General features: G+C 40.0%; 1 protein-coding gene across 1 annotated transcript in view; it reads left to right on the forward strand.

Moving 5' to 3' along the window:
* Positions 1–14,784, forward strand: part of LOC136448808 (lymphocyte antigen 75-like) — an 80,265-nt gene that overhangs the window by 16,835 nt on the left and 48,646 nt on the right. Inside the window, exons 6-15 of the mRNA XM_066448457.1 lie at positions 836–918; positions 2,460–2,575; positions 4,317–4,446; positions 6,611–6,693; positions 6,998–7,114; positions 7,358–7,429; positions 11,461–11,481; positions 11,745–11,924; positions 13,673–13,815; positions 14,547–14,691. Coding sequence (XP_066304554.1) covers positions 836–918; positions 2,460–2,575; positions 4,317–4,446; positions 6,611–6,693; positions 6,998–7,114; positions 7,358–7,429; positions 11,461–11,481; positions 11,745–11,924; positions 13,673–13,815; positions 14,547–14,691 — 1,090 coding nt within the window. The remainder of the gene's footprint in view (positions 1–835; positions 919–2,459; positions 2,576–4,316; positions 4,447–6,610; positions 6,694–6,997; positions 7,115–7,357; positions 7,430–11,460; positions 11,482–11,744; positions 11,925–13,672; positions 13,816–14,546; positions 14,692–14,784) is intronic.

Here is a 14,784-nt window from a genome sequence, read left to right on the forward strand (position 1 = left end):
CTCCATAATAATAGATAATTGGGATTTCATTCTTGCAGAAGATGTAGATGTTGACATTATCAGACATAAATCATGCAAATGACGGCCTTATTTACATAGTTTATGAGGAAATGCCACAATAGCCTTCTTTGCTAACATAAGACTTTCAATCTCACTTGATTCGATTTGTAATGGCAATACTGCATCTGGACCTTTATGTCTGGTTGGCTGGCATTGTCGCACAATGTTTTTTTTTGTCTTCCGGCTGTCTGTCGGCACAACAGGAGGAAGGCTTCAACATTTAACGCAAGCGGTATGACCGTTAGCTAGAACGGCAGCAAACACCTACAAATTTTCAAGAAACAACTGTTGCCTGGTTTATTTGTTTCAACAACACAGGGGAGTTGGTTTCAGGTCAGAAAACGTTACCATTGAAGCTGTTTGAAGATCTCCCTGCAAAACTTCTGGTTGAAATAGTGAATCCAATTAGGAGCACTAACTCTAGCATGTGCAGGGCAGGACGTGGTTAAAACAACTTCATTACCCTCTGACTCCCGTCCTTGTGTGGTTAATGTTGTGTCATACTGAAGTTATGATCAATTGAGAAGGCTCCAAATTTACGCCTGTATTGAAAAAATCTTTTCTTGCGGTGTTTCTATCATAAATGTAATGCTCTATATTCCTCTTTGTATATATAAATCAATGTCTCGTTTATTGTGTATATGTTAGTATGTTATTATGTGTTTACATTATTCAATTGACTACATTGTACCTTGAGGTTCATGATATTACATCATTTGCTTACACGGGCTATTGAGTGTACTCAAAATGTTATATGATATTCTTCGCTCCATAGGACTCTCCAAAGGTCTTGCACTGGAGTAATCCAGCTGATACTTTTGACTTCTCCTACTGGCAACCTGGGGAACCTGTGGGCAAGTGAGTCACCTGTAACCCTATAAACACCATCGTGAACACCAGTGTTGAACAGACTTAAGACAAAAAGGTCGTAACCTGGCTGAGAAAACTAGAATATAGAAGAAGAAGAACTTTATTGCACGACAATTGTACATGCTACAACGTATGGCGAGAATTCGTTAACATAACACAAAGTGCAACATGTATTAAATTCGGCTACTGTAAACTGTCTAGTTCAGTCTGTAACTGATTGCCATATGTATTAAATTCGGCTACTGTAAACTGTCTTGTTCAGTCTGTATCTGACTGCCATACCGTTGGCATAAATGTAGGGGGCACAGAAGATTACCAAGTAGTCACTCTTCAATACACTTTGAAATGAAGAAACAATAGATATATAATTCATGTTTGGTTGCACATAAAAATGTAGCCTCCTCTAAACGAGTAGAATATGAAGTAATGGCCACATTGTCACTTAGCACAGTCTTGTGGAGAAACAGCCTGGAAGAGAAACATTGGCTGATACTGGTGGGGACTTTATAGCTAGCAGTAATTCTATGAGTAAGCCGTCATTGAGTCTTCCAATTTACAGCTTAAAGTACATGTATACAAGTTCCACGACCCCATACCTTCGCCATATGATGTTACCCTTTTCGCGGGCCGTTTTATAAATTTTTCCCATTGATTATCCAAATAAAGTCTTCATTTGCATTAATTGTATGGGTTGATCAGCTTCTCTAACCAAATAGCAAAAGTTGTTTAAATCATGATAGTATTGTCTTACTTTTCGTTGCAAAGAAGGCTATTGTAGCATTCTCTCATAAATTGTGAATTATCTAATTTGCATGATTTATGTCTAGCAATGTCCAAATTTACTTACATTCCGAATACCACAAAAATTAAATTCTCATTATTTACCTATTGGGATTATACCATTTTCATATTAATTCTGCAAATTAGAGCTTCAGTTGCATAATTGACATAATATTCCTCATTCTCAGTCACATCTATCACATGCTTGAGAGTCTTATCATGGAAGCGGGTGATTTAGAAACTTTTCTCATGTAGTATGCAAATTAGCTCCTGGCGTGTCAAATTAGCTAATAAATATGTAAATCATCACTTAAGCCATCGAAATACTAAAAACTATGACGATCACTCCACGTTCTTTTTCTCTTTCAAATTTTGAAACACAATCAGTTCCTTCAGTTGCTAGGGAGCCCAAACCTACACGACTTACTCTAGATCTCCCTCATGAGAGCTATCAACTAGTCAATAATCAGGACCACAGTATGTCCAGAACACTAGATATCAAAACAGGAAGTTCCGCTGCAGTGCCATAGCAAGCCACTAGGGGCCCCAAATTTTGAGGTCTTATCAAGACCAACCCACATACCAAGTATCAAAACAATCCATCCAGGCATTCTTGAGTTAATTCTCGTATTGACGGGAGGGAGAGCGTGGAAGAAACACATGCACACGAACGCTGTGCAAAACATAACTTTCTCGGCGAAGGTGACAAGCAAACACTCACCCCTGTGTACTTGTATCACTTAATGCAGTTGGTCGTGGCCAGGTGCCACCTGTGTGGAAGTGATGGGGAGTGGACGATCAGCACACTGGACTGGTATCAGATGTGGAAACGAGAGGAAATACATATGTGAAAAGGGACTTTATGGCAAGTATAGTCGAATTAATTTGTAGTTACACTGAAATCTCTTATTGTTTACAGACACAAAAATGGTAGGAAAAGTCTTCATTTTTAAGAACCACTACGTAGGATTTTGGCTCCGAAATTGGCAATATTCTTGTAAATAAAGCTTAATGTGAATCACATGTACAACCAATGTTCAGTATGTTTTCATCATTGTCTCATATTTCTGGAAGGTTTACGAGACGTACAAAAGCATGTTGCACATGGTCCACAGACTTCAATGGACCATCTAAAAGTAGACCCTTTTGCTGTTAATAACAGCATCCTGTACACAGACTAGGGTTGGCTAATTAGTTAAGCACACTCCAATCTGCCGAGATAACGGCAGATGCCTTGACGCTCTACTTCTTTAAATACATGTTAAAGTAGAGTTCCACGAACACGTTATCTTCGCCAAATAATCAAGGCTTACTGTGGAGAGTGATTAATATTTACATGCTTATCACCCCCTGCAAATTTGATCATACACCCATACCGTTTGGAAGTTATGAGGGGGGGCGAATGAGTCCAGTCTAGATAAGGTTAAAAATAATTTAGTGGTACAGTACTAGTATATGTGTCTAGTGTGCTGATATATGTTATAACTGGTCATAAAAAATATGAGTATGTTGATATTATTTGGGTCACAAAGGTTTGATATTGCAGTGTTGTAAGTTGAAAATGATGATGAAATGGTACAATGAATATATATGAATAGAATAAATTTTTATTCCATATCATACACATTTTGAAAGTACCTAGCAGTGGTGCAATTTTGGTGCAGTGTACTCTTCAAGCAGAGGAGTGGGTCCGGCTGGTTTTTGACATGTTTTTAGGTGTTTTTGTCAGGCTTTCTATTTTGTGCCCTTTTCGTTATGTTGCCAACCGTGCGTTGCACAAAAATGCCTAAACTGAACATGCATAAAAACCAGCCTGACCCACACGTCTGCTTGGAGAGTAGTGAGTGTCCCATCTGTTTATTCATATTATACCTACTTTTCCAAGGCCCTCTGTTCATATGACCTTTTTTGGGGGACACTGTCACATGAGTGTCCCATTATGAAATGCAGCGGATTAACAAACTTTCCTTACTTATTCCGAAATAAGCTCATGACTTGCATAGTTAGTCTTTGATTATGTATAGCACCATCTGAGCACTCTACATACCAAACGCCACGATCTGTCGACCCCTTAAGTTATTCCTGTCCAAATGTCAAAACAAAAACACCAAGTGCAGTTCCAAACAAGCCGCTAGGGAGCCCAAACTTACTCAACTAACTTCCTGTGGCATGAACTATCTACCACACAAAACTCATGACCATAGCACTTTCAGAAAATATGCCCCCAAATTTTGAAGCTCCGCTGCAGAACCTCAGGTACCCTCTAGAAGGCCCATTATCGAATACACACTTCAATTTTGTAGCACCCCATCATTTCACTAAATACAAAACCAAACCATCCAGCCGTTCTTGAGTTATCCTGTTCAATAACACACACACACACACACACACACACACGCACACAAACACACACACACACACACGCACACACACACACACACACACACAAACGCTACTGAAAATATAAACTCCAAGACATTTTCATTGTGAATATCTTGTCCCATGAGGGTGGAATACAATTATCAATTTAGTCTATTTCGTAAGTCATCAAAAGTCATTTTGTAAGGCATTCGAAAACAGGACTGTCCATTTTTGTTTGTCTGCAGGTACATGTCCGGCAGGCTGGTTACCCAATGATAGAAGTTGTTATCTGTTCAATACATCCCCTCAAACACAATGGCTGGAGGCGAAACTACGCTGTGAAGAAGTGGGATCCCAGCTTATTACCATTTCCAGGTAATATATTTATCATACTTGAATGCTATTACCTTTGTTTATAGATTTCAATATAGAGTTGATGATTAGCCGTAAGTACCATCGGATAAACCACCGAGTGATCAACCTGACACATGAGTGAGAGAAGTCCGCCATAGCATCTTTAACTCTTACACACCTAAAAGCGTCTGTTGAGTCCTGGGTAAAGAGACCCACTTCTAGTATTCACTAGTATCGACTTGTGAACATGGAGTAATGATCACCGGTGATTATGGCAAAATGGGGCCTTCTCATCGGCCAACGGCATTTGGATATATGACAATATACCATAAATCAGTGCGTGAAATGTTGTGGAGACTATCAGGCCATGTTGATTCGATTAAATGATCTTCTGGTTCGTTAAAAAAAGGTTGGCATAAAAATATTTGGCCTTCATTCTGGGATCTAAGCTCATTATATAATTTATTGTAGTATAACAGTAGAGACGGCTGCGAAGATGTGTCTACTTGAAATATCCCCAGGACTGGACATTTAACTTCCCCTCCAAAGGGTGACCTCATTGCCAAACAGCAACCCCTTCCAATTATGCCCAAGATGGGTGTCTGGAGATGATTGAATCTTGAGCCTTGAACGGGACAATCTAGCGATGTCAACACGGAGAACAATGGGTTATTCGGCCCTACTTGGCCCTGTCCATCATCAGTGAGCGAAGTGGTGCCGTGGTGATGTTACAGAGCCCAGCATCCCTTTTCAAGTTGTTGGTGATGGTTGTGCGTTTTCTGCCCATTTTCCTCCTTCCCTGTTTTGGCTCCCAGTGGATAAGCTGGCTGGCTGCCAGCTCGGGATTATAAAAACCTACACATTGTGGCTGCCCGTGTTTCTACCCCAGGTGTGGTAGACAGGCTTATTTCTGGCAGTCAAATAAAATATCAAATTTATCTCAACTAATTTTTACGACAGGGTTTGCTATATCTTTGTTTGCTTATTTTGCCTTCCAGAATCTGAACATATGTTTCATAATGAAATCCCTCCTGCGTTGTATTTTCTCCGGGTATGTCAAGATTCTTTTCCGTACAATTATGAGATATACTAACATGTTCCAATATTTCTATTGGGTCCCTTTGTGCAGAGAGAGCATTTTGTGAATTTCTAACCCCATTTGTAACTTGTTTATTACTTTTTCTTCGCCTTTTCAAAGTAACAGAGCAGCAAGATAAACAAGAGGGGATTTGCGACCATCCCAGCATTCCTCAATACACATCCAAACTGATGATGCGTACTCAAGTTTCGGGCGTAACGTTACTAATGATGTGTAACGTTATGTCTTTTCTCTCAACTCTTTACTTGCCCCCCTTAAGTTTCACCTGATGAATCCCTGGATATTGTTGGCTTTGGCTGTTATTTCGATGATGTGTGCCTTCCACTTGAGGTTGTGGGTGAGTAATGGACCTAGGTAGGGATACTGGCTGTTGTGGTTTAGCAGTTCATTGAACATCATGTAAATGAAATCTGGTGAACTTCTGGAATTGCGGTTGTGGTTGTGAAGGATAGAGCCTGCTGGTCTGCTGGTTATGTTCAAAAAGTATGGGGTGGTTGACAAGGCAGTTATCTCTGCTTGAGTCAAGCCAAGCCCATTATATAGTACAAATCTGGACGGGACACAGGGGGTTGGCTCAAACAAACCTGGACTGGACAGGGGCCTGGGCCAAAGAAGTCTGGATAGGACGTAAAGTACAAACTTCGTCAAGCCTGAATAGGATAGGGGGTTGGGTCAGAAGCTGATTGAAACCTCTCCAACCCCCGGCCCTGTCCACATTAGTTTTAACAGCCCAATAGATATTCTGCAAACTGTTTAATCATGTGTCGGTCATCACTGACCACCACTGATTACTTCGTCAAATTGGTCAAGTTCAGGTCTTAATTTGTAACTAGACCTCTATACCTGTACCTGATTTCACGTTTAGGTTTAGGCACTATTTCCGCTTAATGTCCCTCCCAGTTGGGATGATTTGTCTCCGTCCTATAATTGCTTTAGCAGTCAATCAATAGTAGGTACCATATATTTTTGATAGATAAAGACAAAGTATGATCCTGTTTTTTTTTCTTTTCAGAAATAGAATGTTTCAAAGGGTAAAAGAGGATACAGTTAGATTAGATGTTTTTAACTTACCTGTTAATGTTGCAGCCAGGCGGAGCAGGATTTCATCAGCACAATGTTCCCATCCTTACAAGCAGGTGGAACAAACTATTTATGGATTGGTCTATCTGGTAAGGAACAAGATCCTCCCTCATCAAGTCGATGTAATACTTCATTGTATTATGTAATAATAATCATACAAGCAGTAATGTATCTGAAATAGAAAGGAATGTGTCCATTCATTATAAAGGATACAGTTCATAAAAAGTCGTTTTTATCGTAGAGTTGCTATAAAATATGTGAAGTGGTGACCCTATTTGTGTTTCAAAGGACTAAAGATACTAAAATAATACCAGATTGCTAGCAAAGCATTTTCATTTGGTTACCATGATATTCTGGACTATCTTTAAAAGACTTATTTTCTGTTACTGTAAGATTTTGTAGATGACGGAGTGTTCCGTTGGCCGGCCGATGACCTGACCTATTCCAACTGGCTACCAAACAACCCTAGTGACAGACCAGACTATGTGGACTGTTCCACGATGTACACAGGTAGGGGAACAGCTTTTTAAAAATACGTTATAATCTATCCCCACAAACTTTAATCATAAGTTTACCAACCGATACATTGTGCCATTTCAACTTTCAGATAGTTTCAGGTTTCAGAAAGAATGTAATATGATTTCTTGTACAAATGAAACATTTAGTAGTAACGTGTGTAGTTCAGGACAACTTCTTGATTAGAGGCAATTGGCAATTATCATTGTTAATAAGTTTTTTATTTATCTGTGACAGGTGTTAATGAAGGATATTGGGAAACCAGAGAATGTTTTGAACAGCATGCTTATGTCTGCGAACTCCCGCAAGGTAAGCAGCCTTTTCACACTGATAAGTGTGATACGTTTGCAGGCAGAATTATTGTCTATCTAAAATACACAGATCATGGTATTATCATATATCATATATTTAACACATATATTTATATATTTGACATATAGATATATATGAATAAAACACATCTATCTATTTTTCTATCTATCTATCTATCTATCTCGAGAGATATATATTTATTTTTATATACATATATATATATAGAGAGAGAGATAGATACTAGATAGATACTAGATAGATACTAGATAGATACTAGATAGATACTAGATAAATACTAGATAGAAAGATAGATAGATAGATAGATAGATAGATAGATAGATAGATAGATAGATAGATAGATAGATAGATAGATAGATAGATAGATAGATAGATAGATAGATAGATAGATAGATAGATAGATGCAGTCTCATGAGTCACGCGGCAGACTGACTGTGACTCAATGATGCTGGCTCTGCTCACTTCGTCTCAACTTAAATTCTCTCCGCTGTTGCTGGTCTGACTGTCTATATGAATTTCCGTGTGCCTCAGAAATCCCCCGTCTTTGCATTCTCATAATTTTGTTTTCAACATACAGACAGCTAGACCATGGTCTTCTCAAATCGCATAAAACTAGTTACTTCATCTGACCCTGTTATCGATATATCGGATTTGTTAGTACTTCACTTCACTCAAGAAAAACACTTTGGATTACACGTTGTTGATAATAATGGCACAGCAATTACAGAGTAATTCCAACAACAAGTTTGGTTTGAGGGCTGCACTGTGTCCTCCTGTAAGTTGGTGACGAGGAGCAATCTTATTACAGCTTGCATACACAATAATTGTGTAACAAATTTGTACCGATTTTTCACCATTCCTACATGTGCAAATGCCTTTTTACATCATCTAGAACGTCTTTGCTATGGAGCTGACAGACGTTTGAAACGCATTGCCCCGTTTTCGGTATATTGACCATTGGCAAAGGGTAAAAAACTTTTGTTTTTCATTTTAAAATCAGGAGAAATCAATGCGCGCGCTGATGTCATCCATTAACTTTACTTGCTGTGGCCTAATGTTACATAACATGTACTGCATGTTCTTACATCAACTGTTCAAAGTGTGTAAACAGAGTGTGAAGTACAGGGATCCTGTTTTGAATTTCACCACTCAAATCGAAAATGTTATGTCCCTTGGTGAACCCAAAAAGGCAAGGGTCGGCAGGTTTTTGCTAGGGTAGGTCGGGTAACCGGGAATACGACAGGTTTTTCTTGGCCTTATGTAAAAGTTCACAAAGTTAGCTTTCTGACTGTTTAACAGTTTCAGTAGGTTCACGAACACGTTCGAACTAACTCCAAAGCCTGTTCTACTGCGGCCGGTCTTTGCGCGAGCTATCTCCTTGACTACTGATGAAATCCGTTGAGCGAGCCTTTTCCTACAAAAACTCATAGTCCAGGCGATTAATATTGATGCAAAAATTGCTCAAATATGGTACAGCATGAAACTTGGCATAAATTTTCTAGGGATAGAGCAATTGGAAACCTGCTGTTACGTGGCAACTGTTACTAGGCAACTTGTCTTGCTTGACAACGAGTGCTTTAGAGAGCCAGTGTCTGCATTTTTGCGTTCGCCGAACTAACTGTGAAGGCTTTTGTACTCCGGCCGGTCTTCGCGCGAGCTATCTCCGTGACTACTGGTGATTCCCTTCGGGCGGACTGCGAGCGTTTTCCTACAAAACTTTTATAATAGATTTCTTTGTGTATGACCGTCGGGAATCATCTTTCAGCGGACCGAGTACACATTTTGCTAAGCAACAGTGACTAACCCTTAGCTCAGGGGCCCATATGGTGTGACATGGGCTTAATGAAAATAAAATAGTGACAACTAGAGTTCCACGAACTCATACGTTCACCAAATGATGTTAACCTTTTCGAGTGATGTATCATAGATGTCTCTGATTGATTTTGGAAATAAGGTCCTCATTAGCATAGATCATACTGTATATGCAGAAGTGTTCGCGGTGGTTTTATGTTCACGGTTTTCGCGGTAAGCTCTTTGCCGCGAACTTAAAACCATCGCGCATTTTTGCCCGCCTACCCCCCTGTCAATATATTATTACAAACGAGGACTTAAAACCACCGTGAACACGCCATTTTCTCGCTACCGCGAAATAAAAACCCCGCGAACGGCATCAGTTGATAATCTTCTCTGCCCTAATAACACAATATGTCCAAAGTATTAAAGTCTTACTTTAGTAACGAAGGCTATTTCAGCATTTCCTTATAAATCATTTAACCAATACCCTGATTTGCATTTCTTATGTCTAATAATGTTCACCTTTACTTAGCTTCCAAATTCCGCAAGAATGAAATTTCGATCATTTACCAATATTGTATTTTCCTGTTGCATACGTCACATATTTGAGTCTTATTATGAAATGCAATGGATGTATAAACTTTCTTTATCAATTATACAAATTAGCTCATTATTAACATAATAAGTATTCAATTATGTACAGCATCACCCAAGCTATCTACTTACAAAAATCACGACAATCCGCCAACCCTGTCGCGTCACGTTTGGTGCTTTGTCACGTTTGGTGCCCAGGCAAGGTTTGTGACAGTGCCCGCGTGTCACAAACCGTGCCTGGGACAAAAGCACGGTTTGGGACACTCGGACACCGTCACGAATCGTGCCCAACCGAGCACAGTTCGTGACACACGTCTTATCCCATACTGTGCTTTGGGGCGGAGCTAAGTGTTTTGACGGGGAGGAGTCTGCCCAACGCGTTTTTTTTCCCTGCAGCCCGCCATCTTTTTTTTCCGGGGCGCTGGGATGAGAAAGAATCAGCGTAATTCTCACTCATTGAAATACATTTCGCGCTTGTCTTGGATAATTTGGACTTAGAGTTGATGTGACACTCCGGCACTGTCACGAACCGTGCCTGGACAGTGCCCGGGGCTACAGCTTCCCGTAGCATTGATTTAGATCGGCCGAGCTGACTGCCTCGGGACGTCGAAGTAACCGGCAAGTGGCCCGATCCTAGTCTAGACCTGGTTTCCCTGGATAGAATATATTTAGTCTTACAAATTTTAGTCTTACAATTTTTTTTTAGCATCTGTTATAGACACTGTCTTTTTGTGCCACTTCAAATCTAAGTCTAAGTTATTCAATTATTTTACAGAGCGAGAATTACGCTGTTCCTCCTTACCTCAGCGCCCCAAAAAAACAAAGATGACGGGGGGTGGGGGAGCTGCGGTAAACAAAAACACGCTACCTTATATGGAAACGCGGGCATCACTGCCCCGTCAGCCACAGTGATTGACAGCACTTCCGGGCACAGTCTGTGACGGTCGGGCTGTGTCACGTTCTGTGCCTGGGAAAGCACAGAACGTGACGGGGTTGGCTTGTGACCCGTCAAACCCCTTCCCGACATATTCACATTCAAAGGTCAAAACAGAAACGGCCACTGCAATTCCAAACAAGGCGCCGGGGTGCCCAAACGTACACAACTTACTCCCTGCGGCAAAAGCTATCTACCACACAAAAATCACGACCTTGGAAAATGTTACCTCAAACTTTGAAGCTCCGCTGCAGTATATTAGGTGCCTGCTAGGAGGCACACTATGGAACTTAACCTTTCTTTTTGTGACCCCTACCCATCCACCAAATATCATGCAGAACCATCCGTGGCTTCTCGAGTTATGTTGTCAAAACACAAACACACATAGCTCGTTACAGTACTGTAGGAAAACGCCAGGTGAACTATTTTCAAACTTGACCTTCGATTCCACCACCTACCAAATATCATGTAGATCCATCCACAGCTTCTTGAGTTATGCTGTTGGCATATTACATACACACCCACAACACAGCTCCATCATAATACAGCTGAAAACATAATAATCTTGGTGAAGGTAATAAAATCCATCCGTTATATGAAATGTAGGATGCGGGGAAGATGCAAATGACATGTCAAGTGTCCTTGTCATGTGTCCATTCTTAATGCCTCTGGTTGTTTTTTACTGCAGGAAAGGACTTGGTAACAGGAGGTAAGCCTTGTCTGTTTATTGCAAATGTTTTAAGATGGCATGTGTGTTATTTGTTCTTTATTTTGAAAATTATGGCAAACTTAGTTTTCATTGTCTGCTTATCTAACTAGTCTATGATTGATTTATAGACATTTCAGTAATAACTATTCTCAAAATAGCAAAGGCAACTTTCGGTATTATATACTTTCTGTATTGTATTCCTTGGTGTGTTAAAGGAAAAGGTCTATCACTATCATTATTGATCCTCTGTATTACTGCAATAGAATGTAACAAGCCACTTGGTATGGAGTCCTATGCCATTGCTGATGCTCAGCTTAATGCATCTGCCGCCCTGGACTTGGACCATCGCGCTCAGCGAGCACGACTAAACGCCAGAAACGATTTCAATGGGGGAGGAGGGTGGGCAGCAGCATCGAGTGATGCCAATGAGTGGCTGGAGATTGGTGAGATATTCCAAATCTATTTCAAGTAAAACTGTTGCTTTTTTTAAGTGAAGAAAACAAAACCATACTAGAAAGGCAACATTTGCAGGAGCAAACGCAACATGTTTCGCCCATTTCCCTTCCCATGCAAAAAGCGACTGTGGCATCGAGGCTTACGTTTGTTATATGTCTGCAATGTTGGTAACATATTTGGATAAATTATTGAATTGAAGACCAGTCAGAAATGGATCTCTCCCAATTTGAAACCCTATGCATGGATGGGCTCTTCCAGGCGCCCATATCCATACTGGACCATTAAAAAACGCCTCCACCAAACAAAACTGGACCTTTTTGATAATCAACCAAGCCCAAAATTGAATTTTAAAAAAATGTCCCCCTCATACAAGAATGGACTCTTCCAGCTATGTATGGACCAACACGTGTCATGCAAATTTCAGAATGTAAACAAGTGAAATCTTGCTGAAGATCTGGATTTCTCCTGCGGAAGAATTTCCGCAATCGGAGGTCCAGACAATTGTTCATTACGCAGCGACCAGTTCTTCGAACCAACTCAGCAGGTTTTGCAAAGGTTTCACAAATTTCTGCTCAACGTACCGCAAATTTCTGGTGCGTATTTTGTAACCTGTACTGTAACACTGACACACACCACCATTAAAAAAACGTTGCCAAAGAAAGGGTACACAGCCAATTGTAGGGATATGAGCGTACTCTTGGTGTAAGTGAAAAAAATGTTATTGCTGTGTATATGTATGATTGTATGTACATACAGAGAGGGAAATAGAGCAATAGATTTATGTCGAAAAACACCACCAGAAAAGGCGTAGATTTTGAACCTTCTCAATTGCACATAACTTCATTAGGACACAACATTAACACTAGAAAGGCAACATTTGCAATAGCAAATACAGAATATTTTCCCTTCCAATGTCCCCCGCTCAATAATTACGCGCACAAATCACAGGCCAGGTCCACTTGGGACTTGGGGTCACTGACCTTAAGGTCGTGTTGTTTACGTTCGCACCTGGCCATATGAATAAAGATGTGACCATATATGGCAACACCATATATGGTCATAGGAGAAAAATTGCCGATCTTATCCCCAAAATTCCCTCCAAAATCGTTTTTTGAAGTGGTGTATACCAAAAGTGCGAGTGGGGTTCTTTGAATATTTGTTCAATGTACCCCCATAGCAAATTTCAGGTCATTTAGATGTATTTCCAGAGCACAGGAGGCCAAAAACGTACGTTTTTGGTCAGAAAAACATCAATAAAATCGTTTTAAAGATATAAAAAAAATTGAAAAAAAGGACCCAGGGTATTCGCCCACTCTACCTGTATACCAAATTTCAGCTCAGTTGGTCCAGGGAAGACCGAGCTGAGTCGATTGGAATATTTGACAGGAGAAAGAAACATTACGAACACAGTCAACATAACACGCTCGTTCTCATTTAAATGTACACATTTTGTAATCTCCGTTACCGATTGAAATAAGACGTTCCTGGCATTAGGATATGCCACGTATAGGATGTCAAACTGTAGTTTTTATGACGACTTAAAACTTTTCTAACTTTTAAAAACGGCAGTTTGGCACCTTACATGTGTCATATCTTAATGTCAGGAACGTCTTACTTCTTACGGTAACGGAGATTGCAAAATGTGTACATTTAAATGAGAACGAGCGAACAAGCATAGAGATAGCATCAGTGCCAGGAGTCTCTGCAGTAAACAATCTTTATGTTTTTGCATCAGACTTGTTGTATCCAACCAAAGTGACTGGTATGGTGACTCAGGGCACGTTCGACCTGGTGCGTTGGGTGACCTCATATGAAGTGATGTATAGCCTGGATAGACACTCCTGGGAGATCATTACGGATAGCAGTGGACCGCCAAAGGTACACTTCACATGGAACTATTCAAGTGACGTATCTATTCCACCCATTCTTCGTAAACGGGGAAAGTGAGGCAGAAAATTGTAAAATGAATAAACAAATACATTTCTCCATAATACTTAACTAATGATATGAACTTCTCACAACTATGGTTGACTTACTTACTTATTATGGTTGGCTATCAATTGTCATCTAGTGTGGCTCTAGCAGGTTAATTTTTTAGATTTGCAATTTTGAAGAGGCATATAGTAGCGTAATTTACACGATGACGTAACGTTGAGTTGTCATTGCGGTGAAGAATAGAATCTAGAAAATCTGCACTTAGAATATAAACTCTATAAATTTCAATATACTGCATGTTGAGATCTAACGGTCTAATATTTGTCTGTTTTTATTGTTTAGCATACTTGTTTTATTCTCTTAGATATTAGCACCAAAACGCAGTTTTGCCGATAAAACAGTGAAAATGTATGGAAATGACTTTTTTTTGGAATTATACACAACTTGTTTGATAACACAAGTTACTATACCTTGGCGACAAGAATGATACCAGTTAACTCCAGCAAACAAAGAAAGACTGCTTTAGACTTTCTCTCTTTCCATGTAAAAGAGAGTCGAACCAACTGACGGCCCACATTGTTAAAGTGCTGACAGTGTAGGCCTTCAGGCTGCCCTGCCATAAGCCGTGCGTGCAAACCTGAATCTGTTATTTGCAACGTTTTGCACCTTGACAGATATTTCAAGGAAATACTGACCAAAACACGGAGGTTCGCACCTACCTAGATGCACCTATTGTCACACGGTTTGTCCGTGTCTGGCCTAAGACCTGGAACAATGGCATTGGACTAAGGTTGGAGCTTCTTGGATGCAGCTCAAGGCGTAAGTATTATTACCAGCTAATTATATAAGAACCTATTACCATCTCTTTTACATCATGTTCAACGATTTTTTTTTGTATTCAACATGTGAATT

This window comes from Branchiostoma lanceolatum, chromosome 14 (genome assembly GCF_035083965.1).
Source record: "Branchiostoma lanceolatum isolate klBraLanc5 chromosome 14, klBraLanc5.hap2, whole genome shotgun sequence".
Lineage (NCBI taxonomy): Eukaryota > Metazoa > Chordata > Leptocardii > Amphioxiformes > Branchiostomatidae > Branchiostoma > Branchiostoma lanceolatum.